We start from the raw sequence: 24,130 nt of genomic DNA, 5'->3' as shown, positions 1-24,130 counted from the left end.
CGCAAAATTCTTGCCTGTAACCTCCCCCTCCCTAATCGGCCTACTGGATTGTGATGTAATTGATCATGACCACACATGCCTAATGAAATTTTACAGTGAGTAAGGCTATCATTATCAGCAGAAAATAAAGCCGGTTAGTTGGAGGAAAGTGTACAACAGACATTTCTGAAGGAAGACTCTATTCTGCACTTAAGGAAAGAAACTGATGATAACTAGAACATAGGTGGAGTACAGTGCAATCACTCACAAACAGCACGGAGGAAAAGGGTACAACATAATATTTACTACAAAAATCACTGGTAACACAAAGTAAACACCGATTTACTAAAAACGGGATAATTAAATGGTCACCAGCTCACTACGGTAATGCATCTCCAGCATCTTGAGAAAGGTAATGGCAAAGAGATTTAAGCAATAATCACTGGTGTGGCAACAAGATTGTCATGCTTTTCCACTGCACAATTCATGAGAAAATACATGAATCAGAAAGCACTGAGTTTGCAGTTACTTATTCTGGAATACTAAATTTTGAAAGTCAAGTTAAATGAAATTACTGGTTAAATAGATGACTGGCTTAATTTAAACTTTTCGCATAAAAAAAATACTTTCAGAAACCTCAGTATAACATAATGCAAAATTTAGAAAAAGCAAACAATTTACTTTTGAGTAGTGAAAGATTGAACTAACTTTACTTTACGCAAACAAGCAATTGGTTTTACTTTTAAAATAAAAACAATAAAATACATGCCAAGACAGATGAAGTCGCTCGCTAAGCTAAATACAGAATAAAAGAAATTGTGAAATCTTAATTTGTGCTGCATCTTTAGTTATTAGTTTTTCCAGTGAAATTTTAGTTTAAGCAGCCTCAGTCATGTAATACAAAAATGAACAGTTACTGAGGCAGAAAATTTAGACCAAAACTGGTCGTTAGAAAAAACAAAAAACTTATAGTAAATATTTAATCAATTTTCATATTCTTATGACACATTGTGATTGCATGGAAAGGAAACCAACCCTGCTTGGTAATAATGTCTCAGGACAATGACAACACAGGTGCCCTACAGGCTTGAGCTATTGCATGTTATTATTCAAGTTATTCACACTTTGTGAAAGAAATGTTGCTGGGCAATGTCAATGTAAGTTTATAATTTTTCACTTAACAGTCTTACAATGTTGTAGCTGTGCGGACGCCTAAGAAAGTAGCCAACGATAATGCTAAGCTGCCATTGTTGTTGTTGTTGTTGTTGCTGCTGCTAGGACAGGCAACAGTTTGAATTGCAGCTTCTTCGCATGTCAACTCCCCTACTGTCCTCTCAAAAGGGTTTACAAATCAGGCGTGTCTACATTGGCACGAGCATAGCTGCATACCACTGCATTCTTTCATGACTCTTTCACAACTCAAGCTGCTCTGCTGCCTCACTGCTCACAACATGACATTATCCATATGCAAAGAAACAACAGCACAACTACTACCATTTCGTAATTGCTATTGACACATTTCAATAATGTTCACTTGGCTATTACCCAGCAATTTCTTTATAATTACAATCAATTATATATAGTCAAAAATAAATACATTAGTACATCAATTACATATTAAATATAGTTTCTGGAATACAGCTTACAGCTTCAAAATCAAAAGTACAGTGCAAATAATCAACAGATATTAAACGGCAAAAATTTTGGATTTTGGTGTTACAAGATCATGAGTTATTTACCTACATTAATAGGGATTTTTCCTAATTACACTACTGGACATTAAAATTGCTACACCAAGAAGAAATGCAGATGATAAACGGGTATTCATTGGACAAATATATTATACTAGAACTGACATGTGATTACATTTTCACGCAATTTGGGTGCATAGATACTGAGAAATCAGTACCCAGAACAACCACTTCTGACCATAATAACGGTCCTGATGCGGCTGGGCATTGAGTCAAACAGAGCTTGGATGGCGTGTACAGGTACAGCTGCCCATGCAGCTTCAACACAATACCACAGTTCTTTCTTGAAATTCTTTGAGACTATTTTTGTCAGTCAGATGGATCTGCCTTACTCTTTTATTTTTGAACACTTTCAGTTTTATCTTCATTATCATATACAACATGAATTGGTCACTGCCACAGCCTGATCCAGGATAGGTCCTGCAATCTAGGATCGAAGTACGCCAGCATTGTCTCACCAAAATGAAATAAATCTGATTTCTAACCCTATTCCCTGGAGAAATCCATGCGCATTGATGCTGTGGGTGATGTTGAAAGAGGATATGCCAAATAGATAAGTTGTTATTCACGCAAAATTCCAGTAGCCACTACCCATGTTCATTTTTCACTTGCATGGGCAAACACAGAATCCAAATGGATATTTCAACGGCATAATTTGGAACTGCCTTCCTAAAACTGTATTTGTAGGCATACCTACAATGAAACTAGGAAGTTCATGATGCTGTTATTACATTAAATTGTGGTAATATTGGAAAGTGTTGGGTACCGAAAAAGCTGGGAATTAATCATGGTGAAAATATGATAACTGAGCTGCAACATTGCGATAAAATGAGGATAGCCGATGCAGACAGGTCTGCATCTAATATGGCCAAGACAGCAAGACAAACATCCACGAAGGTGAAAAAAGAAGCTGGAAGACCTGCTGGAGGCAGAGCAGGACAGTTTTAATTAACTGTAAGTAACAAATATCGAAAAATTTTTCTTTAAAGTCAATTTCCTGCAAACTGAAATTTTCAGTACATATGCTCCATTATATCGGAAACTATCATAGATAAATGAATGAAATTTTCAGAGACTCTGCATAACTTAAAAAGCCACCTCTTATTCTACATTCATTAATATTCCCCCATTAGGAAGTTCACAAAAAATATTTTCTGCAGAAAAAACTTAATTTTTTTGTTAATAAATTTAAAAAAGTATTTCTTAAAAACCATAAAATGGATAAAGTAGATTTTAGTACAGTTGACTATTAGCATCATGCAACATACAGTGAAAGTATTAAGGTCCTGCATCAAATAGTTTTTGTCAGAAATGGGTCAAATACTTGCCTAAATTAACATGGGTTAGATAGGCAGGGTGTGGTCCCCTTAAAGAATATAACACCAGATCTAATTTCGTGCTTAGTTTTATGTATGTAATTGATTTTCTAATTTATTTTGATTATTACTAGTTAGCATCTTTTATTATAGGGCAAAATCAGTAATTGTTTCATAACTCAAATTCTATTGTTGGCATATAAACAAATATAAATCCTGTAATAATTGTAAATATTTAGAAGACGAAATGCTAGTATTCTTAAAGTATCTATTTGCCTCTGGTCGGAAACATGTTACCAAAGCCAGCCCTTAATTAATTCCAAAGTAATTAACAGTTTTGTCAAAAGCATTGTTTGCATAACTATATTTGTTAATTTCATGATTTACACAAATAATTTGGCCTGACTCTTTTAGTGAAAGAAACTGTTAAAAAGAACCAATTTTTCAATGCATTCAGTTAATCGAATGAGTTAAGTTTTAATTGTAATTTCTCAAAATTTAGCTTTAAACAATGTGTCATTTCAGAATCTATTATTGCGATGATATACAAGGTCCTGATTTTTGATCATGAGACAGTCAGTCCACGGCCGAGTTTCAGACGAGTAACTTGTGTTGGTTAGAACAACAATGCTTCAAATTAACTGTGAAATAAGTGTTAAACAATTAGGCCATGTGTAAAGACAATGACAGTGATTGTTTCCATAGGTACCCATTTATTCTTCAAGAACTGAACTTTGTGGTTCGGTTTTACTGCTTGTAGATGTTCAACAAGAAACTATTGTAGCAGTATGTTACGTTTCACCAGCAAACTGTTAATGAGGCTTATAGAAAGTTTAAATGACAGTGCACTGGTCACACATATATAACTGTGTATTATTGGGGGGGAGGGGGGTTGAGAACAGTGAAATCAAAGTACTGCAAAACACAACTGTGCAAGTCTCGGCTACATAATTTACAGTAGTTAGTGTCAGAATCCACAACCCATTTTTTAGCCAGTGTAGTGACGCATTACATCGACACCAAGGACAGTCAACAAATGAAGAAATAAAAGCAGAAGGAACTGCCACATCATAATAAAGCTACACACTGTAATAAGTATGAATTTAAGACATTCATTTCATTTCATACATTCCAAACGAAGCAGATTATTATAAGAATGGTCATGGAAAACAATGACAGACTTGTCAGGAGTGTTACTCAAATAGCATCTATAACAGCTTACACAAAGCACAGAAAGATAACCACAGTGACTGAACTTGTGCAGAAATAATATGCTATCATAGTTTAAAATGCCACACCATCTATGATAATTTAAGTATAAGCGCCCATTACATTTCACGACTGTCTTATCATACCTGAAGCATAGAATACTAACATGAAAACTTACATTACGCTCAGGTGGACACGCATTCAGTTCCATTCCTCCATCTTCCTTTCCATCGAAACAAGTCTCTACGATTTTCAATGGATCTTGAAGTAACTGAAAAAAGAAAAATATTACTCATTTAAAGCTCTCTCTCTCTCTCTCTCTCTCACACACACACACACACACACACACACACACACACACACACACACACACTCTCTCTTCTGTAACTACTACATCACTACATGACATGTGGGGATGACAAGAGGGTGAATGTTTATGATTTCAAACATACCTCACATAAAGAATAACAGGGCTCAAAAAAGGATCTTAAAAATAGAACGAATTTTCACTCTGCAGCAGTGTGTGCACTGATTTCAAATTTACTGAGAGCTTAAAATTGTGAGCCAGACAAGTACTTAGAATATTTCGCTTTCAAGGGCTTGCACTCTACTTAAACTACTTGATGCCTTACAAATGCACCATTTTTAGAAATTTTTTAGCTTGTTAAGCTCATTTGTAATTTTTTATTCAGATTGCTCTCCAGACTGTTCTGAGTATGCTTTTGACCATTTTGCTATGCTCTGGACTTTGCTTCTGGCTATCTGTTCACTTCATGAATTCCATCTTCTTAAATTACCAGAACCTCTTATTGCTCCACCGATCTCTCTGTCACTGCCATTCCAAGTGACCGTAAATTGTGTTCAATCTATGCATAGTAGCACAGAAAAGTGGCAATGAGAACTATTTCACTGTGCATCTATTCAGTGAAGTATAGATCTTGAGTTTCTACAGTTGTGGCAGTGATAGTTGTGGCTACAACAGCAATGGCAAGAAAAGCACTAAGAATTTCACAAGTAGCAATTGGTCAGTAAGAACAGCTAGAGGAATTCCAATTGCAACAGCAGAAATTCCTGTTACAAGAGCTGCAAAACTAAGTGTGTACAGTTGCAGCTTCATAACCTCCCACTCCATCATTTGCCTACTTCAATGAGGGAAACAAGAGTCAGGAGCTTTATGTCTGTCTTTCATTCACTGTAAGTTATGTCTAAGGTCCAAGAAAACCAGAGTGGATGCTTACTGTCTTCTACTAATAAACTGCAAAAAGTGTTGCAAAAAACCATCCAATTTCAGTCTCCAGTAATAGAGCCTTTCAGATGTTTGTGGTTTGCTGGCTGTTACTTTCATCATCCTACCCACTTAGTTGTAACCAGAATGCGATGCGATGGGTGTAACACAAATTCAAAAATGGCCGCACATCAGTGGAGAGTGACCAGCATTCTGGCAGGCCCTAAACTACTTGGAGTGCAGCTGTTGTTGAGAGAGTACAACATTTGGCGATGGCAGGCCATTGTTTGACCATGTGGGAGATTGTCCAACAGGTTTGAGTGAGTAAAGATTCAGCACATGCAATTTTGCGTGATGATTTGAACATGCACCGAGTGGCTGCGAAATTCGTGCCCAAGTTGTTGTCACCAGAACAAAAATACCTTCATTTTGACGTTGCACAGGACCTTCTGGACACCACCAACACTGATCCTGGGTTTCTGAACACCATGATAACTGGAGATGAGTCATAGGTGTACGGGTCCAACCCAGAAACAAAAAGTTTGTCGTCACAATGGAAGCATCCCGAGTCTCCAAGGCTGAAGAAAGTGCGGCAGGTGTGAAGCAAAATCAAGGTGATGCTAACTGTCTTCTTTGCTGTCTGTGTAATTATGTATCACAAATACACACTGGAAGGACAAACAGTGCCGAAGGAGTACTATCAAGATGGTTTCCAGCGACTCCATGATGTTGTAGCTCCACACAAAAGACCAGACATGTGGACAGTGAAAAACTGGCAACTCCATCACGATAATGCCCCCACACATTCATCCCACTTGATCCAAAATTTCTTGGCCAAGCATGGAATCACAGCCGTTCACCAGCCTCCCTACTCTCTAGACATGGTTCCATGTGACTTCTGGTTGTTTCCAAAATTGAAGATGCCACTGAACGGATCTTGTTTTGAAAGTAGAGATGAGATAATGCGGAACACGATGATGAAGCTTAACACCATTCCAAAAGACAACTTCCCGAGGGTGTTTCCAGCAGTGGAAGTATCGGTGGGCTAAGTGTGTGCAAGCACAAGGGGCCTACTTTGAAGAGGATTAGGGTCTCAACCCCACCAGGTATTCGAAATATTTTTTCTGGCCAAAGGTCAGATACTTTTTAGACAGGTCTCGTACATTGGAGAGCCAATAGCTCTAACAAAGTGTCCATGGTCGCCATCTTTGTGTATTTTTGGTAGACCATATAGCCTGTGTTTGACTGTGATCTGACCTCATAATGGTATCAACTGACCTTTTTGCCAGAGGAGAGTACAGCTGTGGGGAGCTGATGAATCAGTACATATCCATGTTATAGAAATGGCAGTGTTTGTATCCAACTGGAAACCTGCATTTACTCCATTAATTTCTAGCTGCAACATGAGCTTCTGCATCCCATGTGCTGACACTAGTGAAATAATGAGCAATTCACTGATGGCTGTTGCCATCTGCTAGCTGAGGCAGGCACTTGCTAGATACCCCAGTTTGCAGCAGGCAAAACAGGTGATGCCATGAACAGGGCAGTGACACCATTGATGCTGTGGGCTGCAACCTGCACAAGATTTGATTGCATGAATTTCCTGGGACCCACTAATAGTGATGGGGAGCAACTGTTGCATGCATATTTATTTGCTCTGGGACATGCCATAGGTGAACAAAGGACTTCTGCTTTTGCACATAGACTTACGATAAGGCGGTGGTCCACCAACTACTGCAGTAACCACTGTATCTGAGTCACCAGATAAACAGGTGCTCATTAAGTCAGATGATTATGTTGAATGGAAGGAGTCAGTTGATTACTGACCACACTAAGCTTTTGACAAAATTTGATGCAGTATCTTTGCTCAACCCGTTCAGTCATCTTGAGAGAATTAGTAATCTGACAAACACATTGTGTAGCACCTCACTTAGCAACAAACAGGGAGCGACTGGTGTTCTGGAAGGAGGGGACAAAATTCACGCATGTGCATAAAGGTCTCTTCCTTTACTGTGTACAGAGATGCCATGCTATCGTCTATTTTGTGTGGGAAAATAAAAGGTCAGATACTTTTTAGACAGACCTCATATAAACTGACAAAATAATTCATTAAATTGTTGAGACCTGTAGTTGGCAACTGTGAACATCACATTAAGAACTCATAGATGTTTGCTGAACCATATAACGGATGAACACAGTTCTAAGTCAAGTCACAATCAGCCTCGACACGGTCTCCCTTCCTACAAAGTACCAATGTAAGATACAATAAAACTACTGGCCACTCATTTCTCTTCTAAATTTTAAAGTTATTTTGGTATACCTTGATGACCACTTATATTTTCTACAGTGGAAATTATTATGAAATGGCTGATGGAGCAACCATGAGTTCGCCAGTGTCAGCAACCATAGTTATCTTCTTCATGGTGTGTTCTGAAGAATGAGTATTGATCACTGCTCCCTTATGTCCAACCTGCTTCTTCGGGTAATATGTTGACAATACTTTTCAATCTGGCCGAATGGCAGTGAGGCACTGCAGCACTTCATCAACCACATGAATTTACAATGCATGTGGATGATGATATCTGGTTTGTAGTGGACTCAGCTGTGTGGTTATCTGCACCCGTACAAATTCTCAATCTTCTCCATTTCCAGTCCTGTCACTTTCTCAAAAGAAGAAGAAGAAATGATGAAGCCAACACAAACCAGTCCCCGGACAGAGAAAAATCACTGACCCAGCTGGGAATCGAACCCAGGACTCTGTGGAGGAGGACAGGAAGTTGCCCTTTATAGATGTGTTGTTCGAATGTAAATCAGAGGGATGACTGTCATTCCGTGCACAGCAAATTGATGTACATCGACTTTTATTCAAACAGGCATAGCTTTCACCATACTGCTCGAAGAGAGCTATTCTGAACACCTGAATACACAGAGCCAGGACTATTTTGAACAAGAACCGCCTTACTTCCAAGATTACACATCTAATGATAGTGTAGAAAAGGAAAAGGTATTCTGTCCCTAATATTAATCAATACTGTTGGGGAAACCAAGACATGACACCATTCAACTAAGCCAGACCACCACATGGTTCAGCTTTCATTCTGTTGTGCAACAACTAGTATAATACATAGTGTCCTACAGAGGCATGGAATAAACCAGTACCCCAGTCACAAAGTAAAATTAAAGAAATTTTGTGAGTCATTAAAGATAATTTTGCCTGAGAGTCATAGGAATTTATAATATTCCTTGTGAGTGTTTTAAAAGTTATTTGGGCCAGTCTATGTGTACTGTTGTTGATTGCTGTGTTGAGTGTGAGCCTCACTTTAAACACAGAATCTCAAAAAATCTGTGGTGGCTGCGTGCAGCCTATTAAATGAACACAAGATTTTGTTTGAAGAGAATCCTTGATCATGCATGAAACTATTGGCACTATTTGATCAAGGAAGCAGTTGAAATTAGACTATGTGAAAACTACTTCAATAGACACAGGCACTGCAGCACTTCATCAACCACATGAATTTACAATGCATGTGGATGATGATACCTAGTTTGTAGTGGACTCAGCTGTGTGGTTATCTGCACCCGTACAAATTCCCAATCTTCTTAGCAATCAATGGCAGCGTTGATGAAGAGCACAGAGATAGGCCTCTGGTAGTTTACCACTAGGTGCGAGTGATGACACTGCATGCACTGCTGGACAGAGAGCAAACACACTCCATGGACACAGAGCGTGTCACCTCTGTACATGTCACTTCCACAATATCATGACACAGATTTTTCAAACAAGTTCATGAAATAATCACACTGAGTTACTGTAACAAATCTGCTCATATTAGTGACTTTGACACTGAAATGTGGAATGGATGAATGCACTCTATGAAGTTTTACATTGAGACATTAAGATGAAAATAACTAATCATGACTCTGCCATGGTGAAGTTACTGTAACAATTACTAGGAGCTAAATACCTATTGCTATATAAAGTGAACAAAATTAGTGGCAATGACATTATGAGGATGCAGGTAATAATTAGAGTTATCTATGTGATAGACGATTGGGAAATAAATAAACTTGGGTGGATTATTTTATTCATACCACGCACACTGCCATGGGGATTTACTGAGCCTCTTGTAAATTTCACAGGATAGTAGTTTTCTTCCTTTCTAAATTGTCAAATTACTTCGATAACCAAAGCTATTTTCCAGTTCAGAAAAATTAGAGCAAGAAAATTATAACTACAGTCATGATATTATAAACATACTGAAACGTCCAGGTAATAATATTATTTTCTGGGTGGTGGAAACTTTAATTACGAATAACTTTTTAGTTCATGACTTTTCACAAATAATAAAGTGTTTACTGAAAGAGTGAAATGAGGGCCTTAAAATAATTTATGTCATCCTGGAAATAAACAATTGTTATCTCACGATATGTTTCCGACCATATGGCTTCTGAATAAAGTAAATTACAGATTTCTCTTAAAAGAAAATATACAGTGAATCATTAACTACACCATTGGCATTAGCAGAACTCAAATAAACTGATGAATAAATAATTTTACTGGAATATCGCCTAAATAATAATTTTGGTCTTTATGTAAATGTTCTGCATCTACTATCAGCATAATATAAAAAAGAAATTAAAAAAGTTATCTGAGGAGTAGAGTTTAGCAAATGGAATTATTCCAACTTGCTAAGTTTCAAGTTCCTCTTCTGTACAGTAGAAGCAAGTCTTCTGCTGCCCCCACCTCAAAGAAGTGAGTCTAAAGCTCTCAAATCCAAAATGGCTCATGTAAATCAGTGTTTATGAAGTTACTGTTGTGTCTTGCATTTGTTCTATGTCATTTCCAAAAAGTATAATGAGTTCTCGGTCTTGTTCTCTCCCCTAAGTGCACCTATTGTAAGAATGACAATTTGATTCAGTCAAAGTGGAATCTGTAGATAGCCTACTCATGAAGGCAATTGGCCAAAAAAGTGTGGAATTGTGGTTCAAATCCAGGGCATGGCAGAGTTCTTATTTGTCTTCACAAATATGCAAATAAACTATGTTCAAACTACTGTGCCTTCTTGAAGATAATACTTCAAACCATACACTGCAATGCTGAAAAAATGCTATATTTTGATTCTTTCAATACTTGGCTCTAGAGGGTATGTTATCATACTATGGGTGTCATTATTGGAAGTACTACAGAAAAAACTTAGATGCTAATAAACAGCTGTATCACCTACTTCTACTGTATTCACCACAGCTGTGAAGTAATACAGCAGTGCTTAATTCTACTCAGTCATCTAAATTTTAAAATTACCTCTTCATTCACATAATCTTGCAATTCTTCCTTTATTTTCACACTGGAGGGGTATACCCCGACCTGCGGTAGAAGTAACACAAAGTAGGATATATTTAATCTTCACATACTGTTTCCAAGTTTCACAAGTTTCCAGCTAAATTAAAGCACTTTGTCAAGAATAAATGACACCACATAATTTAACAATTATCATTTTATTGCCTGTTTTCAGTTTTCTTTTGTGAGAGAATAATTGGGGGTCACACAAAGTCAATAAGATTTATTTCAATTACACTGAAAATAAAATTATGTGACTGATAACATTATTTTATACATATGTGCCAATACAGAACCATTCAGCATATAATTTCTCATGTAGTGATGGAACACCCATGTAACTTTTACACAATTTTGAGCTACTAATAAACCAAGTACTTTTGTACAACAGAAGTAGTGCAAAAGATAAATGTGGTATGTAATCTTCATTTCTGTGGTTATTTCAAAGAAGAGTAGTATGAGAAGATTATTATTAGAAAAGATAGGTGTTATATATCACAAACTATTCCAGCTGTTCTCATTGTCAGACCAATGGTAGATACCATTCAAAAAATGAATGTCCTGAATATGGACAAGATAATCCTCAAATCAAGTAAATGATAATATGTGATATATTCAAAATGCAAAGACTGAAATCTGCACTATGCTCATCTCTGTCCTGTTGTTCTTAGTCTAGGCTTACACTGAATGTGGAATCTAGCTTGACTCGATCCATACGAAGTCTGCAATATTGTCATTGCATTTAAGTACTCTGCCGAAGCTATTTTTACATTGCAGTTTTGTCAGGCAAGTTCTTACATTTGCATTGTCACTGCTTCCAGAGAAACTTTCAAGATTAGTGAGGCATAGGAAGTAACAGGTATTGTACAGTGTGACAAAGTTTCAATCACATTTCAAGTTACATTATTTACACCAAAAATTGCTTAATTCTTCTGTAAAAGCCTTGCAACTTTACAAACATTTATTGTGATGAAAAGATGCCTATGTAAGATGTAGTTACAAGAATCAGTATTTCAGTCTGTAACCTCTTAGTTTTGCCACAACTCTGTTACTGTCACAAATATACACACGGCAGTTTATCAGATTGCATGTATACAGTATTGTATGTCTACTAAATGCCATTTGTCCAAAATCAAAATTTCCTGCTTTGTTCTTACTGAAGCCTACTTTACAATTCAGATCAAAGTACTAATACAGAAATTATTATGATATGAAACTTCCTTCTCAAACCAGTAGCTGCAATAAATGTCTCTTCAAACATCTTTCAAAGGAACTATGAGATAAATATACATGACTCTGCACTGGCAGACTGATGACATGACAACATGGTAGAGATATAAGCCTTAAGAAATGACCCATGGATGATGTCAACAACAGAAAAATAGAAACTGAAACTAGTGGGAATATATGGGGAAATGGTTTTAATGACACTTATCTTGTTATTACTACCTTCAGACAAAACTAAATAAATAAATAAAAATCTTGAGAATACCAGACTACAGCAGAAAAGTTGGGTTTCATTTAATGATATATTTGTAACAATGGAAAAAAGACTATTATGACACAATTATTTTGCTTTCTCAACTCACAATCAACCTATGACCTTCCAATTGAACCACTGGCTATGCTACAACCCTCTCTCCACATCATTAAAGAAACAATATAGGTGTAGAATACAACTCTATCCAAAACATCTTTACCTTAAAATGAATTGGAAGTGCAGCAAAAATATAACCTAATATGCCACTTACAACTAAATCGCAAACTAAAACAACTGCAATCTACAACTGGAACACACAAAAACAATATCCAAGATGCCACCTATGTATGACACACTTAAAAAAATGAACTGATAGCTTGCATTGTTCACTAGAACCATAATATATAATATATATTAAGAATGGACTAAATCTACAATACTTTACTATTGATGTCACAGACCTGTGTATAGACACCATCTTTGAGGCTGCAGTTGTACATATACCTAAACAAAATAATATTGTTTCATCTGTATATCACACACCATCTTCTAGTGAATATGAATTTATGGTAAATTTATAAAACTGTTAGTCTTACTAACTAAGCCTAAATATAAATACCAAAGAATCTTAATTTTTGGTGATATTAATATGGATATCAGGGTACAGAGTCATATCATATTGGAATTCTCGGATAGCCTAAGAGCTTTTGATTGCTATTGTCTAAATGATAAGCCTACAAGATATAATGCATGCTTAGACAATATAATAAGTAATATCCATGAAACTAATGTTGAAATTGGAAAATTGGAGTAGTTAAGTTAGGCCTAGCTGACCATGATTGCCTATGGATTACAGTTCCAGTCAGCATTCCAGATGAACAACACAAAACTGTTAGACCTATGAATGAATGCAACATAAGAGAGTTTAGAACTAGATTAAGGTCAGTTAACTGGAATGACATCTTATACAAAGATATGTGTGTGAATAACACAAGCAAATTATTTATAGAGGAAATTGCAAGAATATTTGATGAGTGTTGTCCCAGATTAGTAAAAAGACAGAATAATAACCAAGCTCATAAACCACAGAGACTAAATAATTGGTTTACACCATACCTCAACAGCATCAGGATTATGCTTCTTATGTTCAAGGACAGATCTCATAACAGCAACGAGTACAAAGAGATGTACATTAGAATAAGAAAAATTTATAGATCTGAAATAAGAGTGGCAAAACGTAGGGCGAATGATAACTATATTCTTCAATCCAGAAACAGCTGTAAAGCTGCCTGGGAAGTAATTAAAAATGAAATAAATAGACCAACAAATCAACTAGCTATACCCATAGCCCCAGATATCTTAAACTCACACTTTGTTAACTTCAGTTTACAACAAGATTTGTCTCCCCTCAATGCCATGCTTGATGCTAAAACTCTTTTAGCTTCAAATAAGTACGTAGTCCATAAATTCTGCTGGGCAACAGTAACTGAAAATGATGTTAGCAAAGCAATAGGCAAACTAAGTAGTTCCAGAGCAGAGGACTTCTATGGTCTGTCAAACTTTGTCATAAAGAAGATATCAAGTGATCTTCTGCCCCCTCTAACCACTCTCATTAAACATATATTACAGCAAGGGATTTTCCCCAGCTGTTTGAAAATAGCAGTAACTATTCCCATATTTAAGAAAGGAGATAAATCAAATCCAAGTAACTATCGCCCTATCTCATTAACCCCAATAATATCTAAAATAATCGAAGACTGTGTTCACCAACAAATGAATCTCTATTTTGAGAGGAATAATTTGTTAAGTAACTCACAGTATGGATTCAGGTCTAAACTATCCACAGTTAAAGCAGTTGAAAATATTGTTAGTGATATATATGATGGCTTTGAAAATAATTCAATCTCCTGTGCTACTCTCCTATACCTGCATTTGACACTGTATCTCATAGTACTTTGATCATGAAATTAAGACACTACAACATGGAAGAGGACACCCTGGAATTATTAGAATCCTACTTAAGCAACAGAGTACAATTTGCTAGTGTAAATGGGCAGCTGTCAAACCCACAAACAATAAAAAGAGGTGTGCCACAGGGCTCCATATTTGGGCCCTTCCTGTTTGTAGTGTATGTTAACGATATGCCACAGTATTTACCCTGTAAAACAGTCCTCTATGCAGATGATACAACTTTTATCAATTCAGGACAGACTCTTGAATCTGTATGAGAAAAAAAAAAATATAATATTTGAAAAATCGGTTCATTGGTTTAGTGCAAACTCCCTATTCATAAATGAAACAAAAACTGAGGAAATATTCTTTAATTTAAAGGTATCAAACAAGTCCGTTAAACTGCTAGGAATGATGATTGACCAGAAACTTAGCTGGGATAAACATATCACATACGTCTGTTCTAAACTTGCACAAGCTATGTTCCTACTTTATAAGCTTAGGAGTAATGTCAGCCAAAACTTACTGCTGCATTCATATTTTGTTTATATTCACCCCCATCTTTCATATGGTATTCTGCTCTGGGGAAATTCTTCCAATTCAATATCAATTTTCAGATGGGAAAAAGCTCTTCGATGTATAGTGGGTTTATCTCCTAGCGATACATGCAGGGAACATTTCAAAAAACTTAACATCATGACAGTTCCTTGTTTGTACATCTATTACTGCTTTACTGCTTACTACACGTAAAAGAAAACATAGCTCAATATCCCCTTAGGTCATCTGTCCACACCCACAATACAAGACGAAACCACACAATTGATCTGCCATACTCTAGATTGTCTAAGATACATAATAGTTAATATAATAGAGGGAAACATTCCACGCGGGAAAAACTCCTTTGGTTCCATCAGATTCACCTGGTCCTACTCCAAATCCCATGCCACTTTCCTTGACGTTGACCTCCACCTGTCCAATGGCCAGCTTCACACGTCCGCCCACATCAAATCCACCAACAAGCAACAGTACCTCCATTATGACAGCTGCCACCCATTCCACATCAAACGGTCCCTTCCCTACAGCCTAGGTCTTCGTGGCAAATGAATCTGCTCCAATCCGGAATCCCTGAACCATTACACCAACAACCTGACAACAGCTTTCGCATCCCGCAACTACCCTCCCGACCCGGTACAGAAGCAAATAACCAGAGCCACTTTCTCATCCCCTCAAACCCAGAATCCCCCACAGAAGAACCACAAAAGTGCCCCACTTGTGACAGGATACTTTCCGGGACTGGACCAGACTCTGAATGTGGCTCTCCAGCAGGGATACGACTTCCTCAAATCCTGCCCTGAAATGAGATCCATCCTTCATGAAATCCTCCCCACTCCACCAAGAGTGTCTCTCCGCCGTCCACCTAACCTTCGTAACCTGTTAGTTCATCCCTATGAAATCCCCAAACTACCTTCCCTACCCTCTGGCTCCTATCCTTGTAACCACCCCCGGCATAAAACCTGTCCCATGCACCCTCCTACCACCACCTACTCCAGTCCTGTAACCCGGAAGGTGTACACGATCAAAGGCAGAGCCACATGTGAAGCACCCACGTGATTTACCAACTGACCTGCCTACACTGTGATGCATTCTATGTGGGAATGACCAGCAACAAACTGAATAGACACAGGCAGACAGTGTTTGTTGGTAATGAGGATCACCCTGTGGCTAAACATGCCTTGGTGCCCGGCCAGCACATCTTGGCACAGTGTTACACCGTCCGGGTTATCTGGATACTTCCCACCAACACCAACCCATCCGAACTCCGGAGATGAGAACTTGCTCTTCAATATATCCTCTCTTCCCGTTACCCACCAGGCCTCAATCTCCGCTAATTTCAAGTTGCCGCCACTCATACCTCACCTGTCATTCAACATCATCTTTGCCTCTGCACTTCCGCCTCGACTGACATCTCTGCCCAAACTCTTTGTCTTTAAATATGTCTGCTTGTGTCTGTATATGTGTGGATGGATATGTGTGTGTGTGCGAGTGTATACCCGTCCTTTTTTCCCCCTAAGGTAAGTCTTTCCGATCCCGGGATTGGAATGACTCCTTACCCTCTCCATTAAAACCCACTTCCTTTCGTCTTTCCCTCTCCTTCCCTCTTTCCTGATGAGGCAACAGTTTGCTGCAAAAGCTTGAATTTTGTGTGTATGTATGTGTCTGTTTGTGTTTCTATCGATCTGCCAGCGCTTTCGTATGGTAAGTCACATCATCTTTGTTTATATATACATAATAGTTATAAATATGTAGGCCTCTAACTGTTTAATATGCTCCCTAAAATTGTGCAAACAGTATCTAAAAGTAAATTTAAAACAACATTGGGTCAATGGCTCAAAGGTAAAGTTGATGAATTTAAAGATTGAATTTGGCAGATTTGCTGTTTTAACATAGAGAAAGGTACTTCTGCCTGTAGTAGGACCTAAATTTGTATCAATAGCTTAGGATAATGACATAGTGTCATCAACATGAATACTCCCTGCTTTATTTTTAAATTACATTGCTAATGGCATCATAAAGTTATCTTCATTCATAGTATACACATTACAGTTAACACTTAAAGCAAGTGTATTAGATCAGAATAAATCAATTTCTTTGCAAACATACTGCCAATGAATGTGCATTAATATTACCTTGAAATTCATAAAATTGGTCTGTAGTGCAGCCAATGTCTAGGTTAGGTTGGAAGGTGACTGTTTGGCTCTGAGTTGCCATAGTGGTAGTGAACAATGCAGGTAATCTTATATATACAATGTAATAATCAGCTTCCTGCTCCTATTTTATTTTTAAATTCAATTACATCCCTAATATTTAGCATATCATCATATTCATACTTAAACTGCATATTGAAGTTTTCATTTAAAATAAGCATACAAAAGCATAATAACTTACAAGAATCTTCAACTTCTGTCAGCATAAATCATGAAAAAAAAAGATCATGGGTAAATGGCCATATATCAGTGTCCAATGAGCACAACATTCCAGTAAGTGCCCGTGCTATTATAAATGTGCCAACAAACAGTTCATCAGCTCACCTGATGATGGCATCAAGGTCATCAGCTGACATACTGTGCCCATTGGAACCGACTTCTTGCAGATCATGCGTCAACTATTTCAACAGCATACCTTAATTTTATGCAAACATATCATCAGTGCCCATGAACAGCACATTAAGAATTTCTACAAATTACAAAAACTGAAGTTAAACTCCCCCCTCCACAATTTGAGAATATTAAGACACATTGCAATCGCTGGACAATGTTGTGAAATGCTGCATATAACCTCAGAAAGCCACAATTTTTTATTATAATGAATTAATCATGCGGTACACAGAAACTAATGAAACAATGGTAAGAAATCACCTACCATGGAGCCTGGTGTACTTGGTATGTCATTTTTTCTCTCTTCTTTTATCCAAATAGTTATTTGATGGTCCATTGCTGCAGTTATTAGTCCCTGAAACACAAGCATCCAGATAAGAACAGTCACATTTGATTTCCACTGTTGCTGTGAGATACAAATCAAAGGCAGTATTTTCAATCCACTACTATTTGCAGCAGATGAACCACTAACCAGACATAAGTGCAACATTAGCTGAAGAACAAGAGTCCATGATAATAACTGAGATGCAACTGTCAGGTTATGAACAGCCATAACTTATTATCTAAAAATGACAGAAAATTAAAGTTTTGCAGAAGCTATCACATGGAAAGAAATGATGATATTGATTGCTATTGTTCGTGTCATTGGAGTTAGGGATAGTAAACTACTGTGAGCACTACTGGAGAGATATATTGCTTGTTCCACATTAATACCAAAATTGTAGTGTTAATTTGCTACATAAAACCATTTGCTACCATCAACACTATTGTGTATGATAAACCAAAACTGTTATAATCATCATCGTCTTCTTCTTCTTGCAGTACGGCCTCTGTACATAACAACAGAGTGGAATTTATACTGCTTAATCATGTCTGCAACATTTGGAGTACTTAATCTCAAAACACAGGAGTCAGTCTGCAGTTTGTTCACTCTAATATTCATATCTACCCATACGCAGTGCTCAGCAGCCTATGAAGCACTCTTTGTTACACGGTGAATATGCATTTTTGACACAGTTGCTTTTATATGGCTTTCCTTATACATGGTACAGTTGTATAGCTACTCAGGCTAGAGATAATACTCCCATGTTGAATTTTATACCAGCTCACTAAAGAAAAACACACATACTGCAATGCACTACAACTTATTCTTTATTATCTATCACCTTTAATATGGGATAAAGTCCTCTTACAAAACTAATTTGTTTAAATTGCTCCTCTTAAGTTTGTATCCATGTTGAATGTTTTGTTACATTCTGATGATGTATGACTCTTGTCAGTGAAAATAGTCCTTCCTAGACGAATTACTTTCTTTTTACATAAATCTGCAAAGCTGTTGCACTTTCTTTATGCAAAACTACACTGGAATATACACATTCTGGCAAATTGTTGTTAACCCCCAATTTGCAAGTTTATGAAGCAGAAAAAATAATAGGTATAAAAAGGGAAAGACTCTAAATAGTTGCAACAAATGCAACAGAAAACCAAAGTACCAGTGGCAGGCAAGTGTGCATGTTACAAAGTGTCTTGATAGTAGTAACAATATAAATACAGGCCATCATCATTAAAAAATAAGCGACAGACCAGAACACAAGTATGATACAAATGGAAACTTTGGATTTCAAAGAAAAATACTGATTCTTGCTGACAGTCTTGGATGAAATATGGCAGAAATCTTGAAAGAAGTACAACCTAATATAAAACGTTTAGTTAAGCAAGATGCTCCAATGATGAAGTCTACAGGACCAAAAAAAAAAAAAAAAAAAAAAAGTAGCAGGGCCACAAACCAACCAATACATTTTTTTAATGTTTGCTGGAGCAAGTGATGTCTACCAAAACAACAACCAAAAAGCTATCAGGTATGCTAGAAGCGCCCTAAATATTTTAAGAAATGTAAACATAGTGTTACCAAGCATACCATTCAGGAAAGATCAATTCCACATCTATGAGTAAACAAGGAAACAGAAGTCAAGAACAGAAAAATGGAAAGAAATTACCAAAACCTTCCCAAACACATTGTTTTAAAACTTGATGGCTTAGAAAGAATGCATTATATCAGACAATGAGTTGTATTTGAATAATGTGGCAAAATAATATGTTTGTACAGAAATAAAAAAAAACACATGTGGAAATTTACTGAGACAAAAGATGGTGATCCTATTATTTACAAACGGAAGCAGAAGGGTCAACAAAGCACTAATGTGTGTACAGAAATGAAGGTAACAAAATCCAGGATGGAATGTGTGGTGTGTGTGTGTTTGTTTGTTTTGCTGAAAAAGGCCTTAATGGCCGAAAGCTATAATTGCATAAATCTTTTTGTTGTGCCTATCGCGACTCAGCATCTCCGTTGTATGGTGAGTGGCAACTTTCCTTCTCTAACATAAACAACACATTGTCCAATTTTGCAAGCTGTGCCCTAAAGGACTAGTTCAAGACAAACTGTGGACTCCAACAGCTTTACGGACCATTGGAATAACACATTCAGTACAGCCCATCTCTGCAGCAACAAGCACAAATGTAGTTGCAAGAATAAAGAAAAACCAAGATCAGTGCAAACTACAGTGACAAACACTCCAAAGACAAAAAATGAGCTTACCAAAATGACTTTCAAGAACAAACCAGGATTTTTTCTACCTCATGACAGGCAAAATTGCAGTATAGTACTTTCAACAAATGTAGAAACAATCAATCTACAACCAACTTGATAAAACAAATTGTAGGCACAACTAAATCTAGACTTCCCCCAAATTCTTTCCAAGTTATGAATCTACATATTCAGTCTCTAAGGAATGACTACCTTTAACTAGAGGTTGTCTTAGATGAGTTTCAGACATTGTTTGTGTCTTTCAGAGAATTGGTGTAGGGAACATCAGTTAAACAACATTCTGGTCTGAGCCGCCAGAGATGGTGGTCACGTGTGCGTGAGGTATTCCTGTTTGTGTGAATGAATGCGTGTGTGGTTTTTCTTTTTCTTACGAAGGCTGTGGCCAAAAGAAAATTTGTAAGTGCCCTAATTGTGCTTGTCTGCAACTTCGTGTGTCATCTTTATAGTGAGTAGCAATCAATATTCTTCTCAAACTGTTGATATTCCTATCTGGAGTTTCCATTGTTTCATTATACATTCTTTTAGACTAGCTAGCTTTTACTGTAGCGAAAATGCCAAAAATGGTGGTATCTGCATTTATATGAAAAACGGGTAAAATTCAAAAGAAATGATATTTGAAAGTTAATTGTAGAAAAGCATTTTGAAACAGGTGCTATTGAGTTGTATGGTAAGAAAAGGGAAACTGGTAATGACTGTGTATAGGTCACCTTGTGGAGATTTTGAGAAATTTATTTCAAAACTAGACATGATGCTTAAACATTGGGTACCTTGAAAAAGTGACTGTGCTTCTTTGTGGGGCTTTTAAGACAATTATGTGAAATGACACAGTTAAATATCATTTCTGAACATTTTACAGTGTTTTAATATGTTATCCCATATTATAGGTCCTACTCTAATAACGCTCGGTACAGACTCTCATAGACAATGCATACTTTTTAGATTCCTATGAAGAGGAGGTAATTAATACTGACCTTGGTTTATCTAATTATAATGTTCTTGTGCTTATGGTTTCGCCATACTGTTTGAGAAAGTGTAATAAATGAAACTAGTATCATTTGAGAAGAGGAAGAAATAAAACACACACTGACAACTATAATACAGAAAAGAAGGAAACGGCAAACTACATTAATAACTATTTTTTTAATGTGCCACATTCACTAAACTTAAAATTCTCAAAAAGGAAAATAATAAAGGCTCCAAATGTTGCCTGTAGCATGAACATTCCTTCAAGAGATGAACAGGAGTAATTAGGGTTGACTAGGAGCTTAAAACCAAAAATGACCGTGGGTGGAGATGGTGTACCAATTTCAATCCAATCACAATAATGACTGCAAAACCTTTAACACATGTTACAAATTTATCCTTTAGTAAAGGTTTGTTTCCACAGTGGCTAAAAGTGAGACAGGCATAAAATAGAAAAAGTACCATCCCATATCAGTTCTTTCTGCTTTCTCCAAAATATTAGAGAAACATGAAACTGATAGTCAGCGATGAACTCTGAACATGGCTTTCATGCAAAACACAGCACAATAGTTGCAGTCTTAGACTACACCCAAGAAATAATAAAAAATGTGTGGTAGTAATGAATACAGATCTGTCTAAAGTCTTCCAATACCATATGCCATGAAATCCTCTTTGATAAGCTGGAAGCAGTTAGTGTCATGGGAAAAGTGGTTTCAGTTGTATCTCAAAAGCAGAACTCAGACTGTGAGCTCACCACTGTTAATCCAAATCAGAAAATAAGGGCAGTCTAAATAGCAAAAGAAGTTACTTAACAACATCTTAGGACCATCAGTCATTCTCACATACGTGAATCATTTACAGTTGCAATATGATAATCAAAATTTTATTATATGCTGATGACATGAGTGACTATTGATAAAATTAAAAAAATATTACCAAATAAAAAAACTACATTCAGTTTGGTAAAATGATCCGGGATGAAGACTATCTGAAAATGGATGAGCGACTAGTAGTGTGTGCAGTTTGCAAAAATGTTAGGAATGCATATACGTGAAGCTATTAATTGGAAGCACCATTTAAGGTTCCTTACACACAGAGCTAATTCAGCCTTATTTGCACTGAGTTATCACAAATATTTGCACTTTCGAAGGTATAAGAATCGCATACTTTTGACATTTCCATTCTGTTGACTCATAAGGAATATCATTTTGGCCCAGCTCAAAAGCTAATTAAAAAAAAAAAAAATTATCTTACGAAACACACTGTCCATATAATGGCCAACAGAGCTACACAAACTAATTGCAGACCTCTTTTCTGGAAATTAGGAATGCTTTGCCACCACCATACATTTTTAAATGTGTACTGATAACCAAAGCAAATATAAGTAATCTCCACACAAATGCTAACTGCCACAATTACAGAATAGGGAACAGGAATGACCTACACATAGAAGAAATAAATAGAGCTCGAAATCAGAAGCATGTAAGATGCATGGGTATTACACTCTAATGCATTGCCTCAAAGATAAAAAGACTTAGACAATATCAATTTTAAATTAGAACTTAAATTTCATATTCATAAAAGTTGATAGATCTAAGTATATGAATATCCAGAAGACCTAGAAAATGATTTCGTACACCAAGCCCCGATACATGTAGTGCAGCTGTGTGATAAATCCTATCTTTGTAGGTTTCAGTCTATTCTGTACTACTTAATCTACATTACTATTTATTCTATGTGTAGTTATTACTAGGAAACAAATTATTATACACCATTCTTATGCAAATAAAAATTAAAATTTTCTTGTATGTATTGTAGACAATTTCATTTTGTACATTCCAGACTATTTTTATTTCTGTGCATGACAAGTCCAATATAGTTTATACGATGACAACGATGCTAAATTAATAAAACCAATAAATACATGCGGTAACATTTTCTTTTATCTTCACGTACACAATCCCCGAAATGATGCGCTATCTGCTCTTAAATGAGAAATATTGAAGAAGACGATAAAACACCTCACGGTAGAAAAAGGAGCAATACATTAGATATCAGCAAAAGCTCTTCTTGTCCCTTGTGAACCCTTCGTAAACATTATTACATCGCAACTGGTATACAAATTTGCATAGCCAGACAGATCAGGTAAAAAGTTGGTTGTCTTCCATCATCCACCACAACGAAATTAACAATGACATTCACTCTCACTGGAGATCCTAGCATACATACACTGTTGCAAAAATTTCGGAAGTACAAACCGTTTCTTTTACGAATTCACGGAAGATGTATGTAGAGATTGTATAGGATGGCGAAAATAGTATGTAATTCACAAGACGCTCTGCAAGATGTTACATGTATTTTTCATATCTGATGCGCAGTATACGTTGCGTATTTGATACGAACCAAAATACTGGCGGAAAAATTAACTTATTAGTCGGATTTAGAAAAATTACAAGCTCGTGGGCAATAACACCAGTGGTTTGTTTTGAGAAACCTAACCTAAAGCAGTTACCGATGTACTAAATCCACACATTGTCCCAAACAATAAGCAAATTTGCCAACGTTGATTCCGACTAACCCGTTTCAATACACAAAAATAAATAAATAAATAAATTCCAAACAAGCCGCAACATTAACACGACATTGCTACGAACTGTCACTACAGTACAAGTTGTTGGAAAAATACTTAATGATGCACAGTCAATTATGAGATTAAAAAGTGATAATTATGTTCGAAGATAAGTTTTGAACATTTCATCTTTCAATTTTGGTAATCTTTTGTCTCTTGTTTATTACCTGTAGGATGTAGTTTATAAACACCTGCAGACTGCAGACCCACAACACTGCAACTGCTTGACTTCTGCTGACAGATCAAAGATTACAAGCTCAATGTCATAAAGAGATTAGATGTGGAAGAAGGAATTAAGTGTTGAGGGCTGCAGAATATTCTTGTCAGAAATGCAGACGTAGACCTTGCAACAGAGTGAATATGGGACCACTACACTATGTGAAATCTGATTGTTTGCTTAAATAAATAAAAAAACAACAACAACACGCGAAGAGTGTACACTGCTCTGGTACAAAAGTGCCATCGTTTTCCTCTTGCACAGCTTCTTATTTTCGTAGAATGCTATGCTCTGTTTTCATTGACTACATATG

The 24,130-nt window shown here is 36.6% G+C and overlaps 1 protein-coding gene across 1 annotated transcript in view; it reads right to left on the bottom strand.

Annotated features, from left to right (window-relative positions):
- LOC126427264 (uncharacterized) overlaps nt 1-23,842 on the bottom strand; it is a 121,088-nt gene extending 97,246 nt beyond the window's left edge. The window contains exons 1-4 of the mRNA XM_050089517.1: nt 23,768-23,842; nt 17,669-17,758; nt 10,783-10,845; nt 4,434-4,526 (exon numbers count right to left, since the gene is read on the bottom strand). Coding sequence (XP_049945474.1) covers nt 4,434-4,526; nt 10,783-10,845; nt 17,669-17,740 — 228 coding nt within the window. The 5' untranslated portion in view covers nt 17,741-17,758; nt 23,768-23,842. The remainder of the gene's footprint in view (nt 1-4,433; nt 4,527-10,782; nt 10,846-17,668; nt 17,759-23,767) is intronic.
- Between the last annotated feature and the right edge of the window lie 288 nt (nt 23,843-24,130).

Source organism: Schistocerca serialis, chromosome 11 (assembly GCF_023864345.2).
Source record: "Schistocerca serialis cubense isolate TAMUIC-IGC-003099 chromosome 11, iqSchSeri2.2, whole genome shotgun sequence".
Lineage (NCBI taxonomy): Eukaryota > Metazoa > Arthropoda > Insecta > Orthoptera > Acrididae > Schistocerca > Schistocerca serialis.
This window is presented reverse-complemented; position numbering and strand designations above follow the sequence as displayed.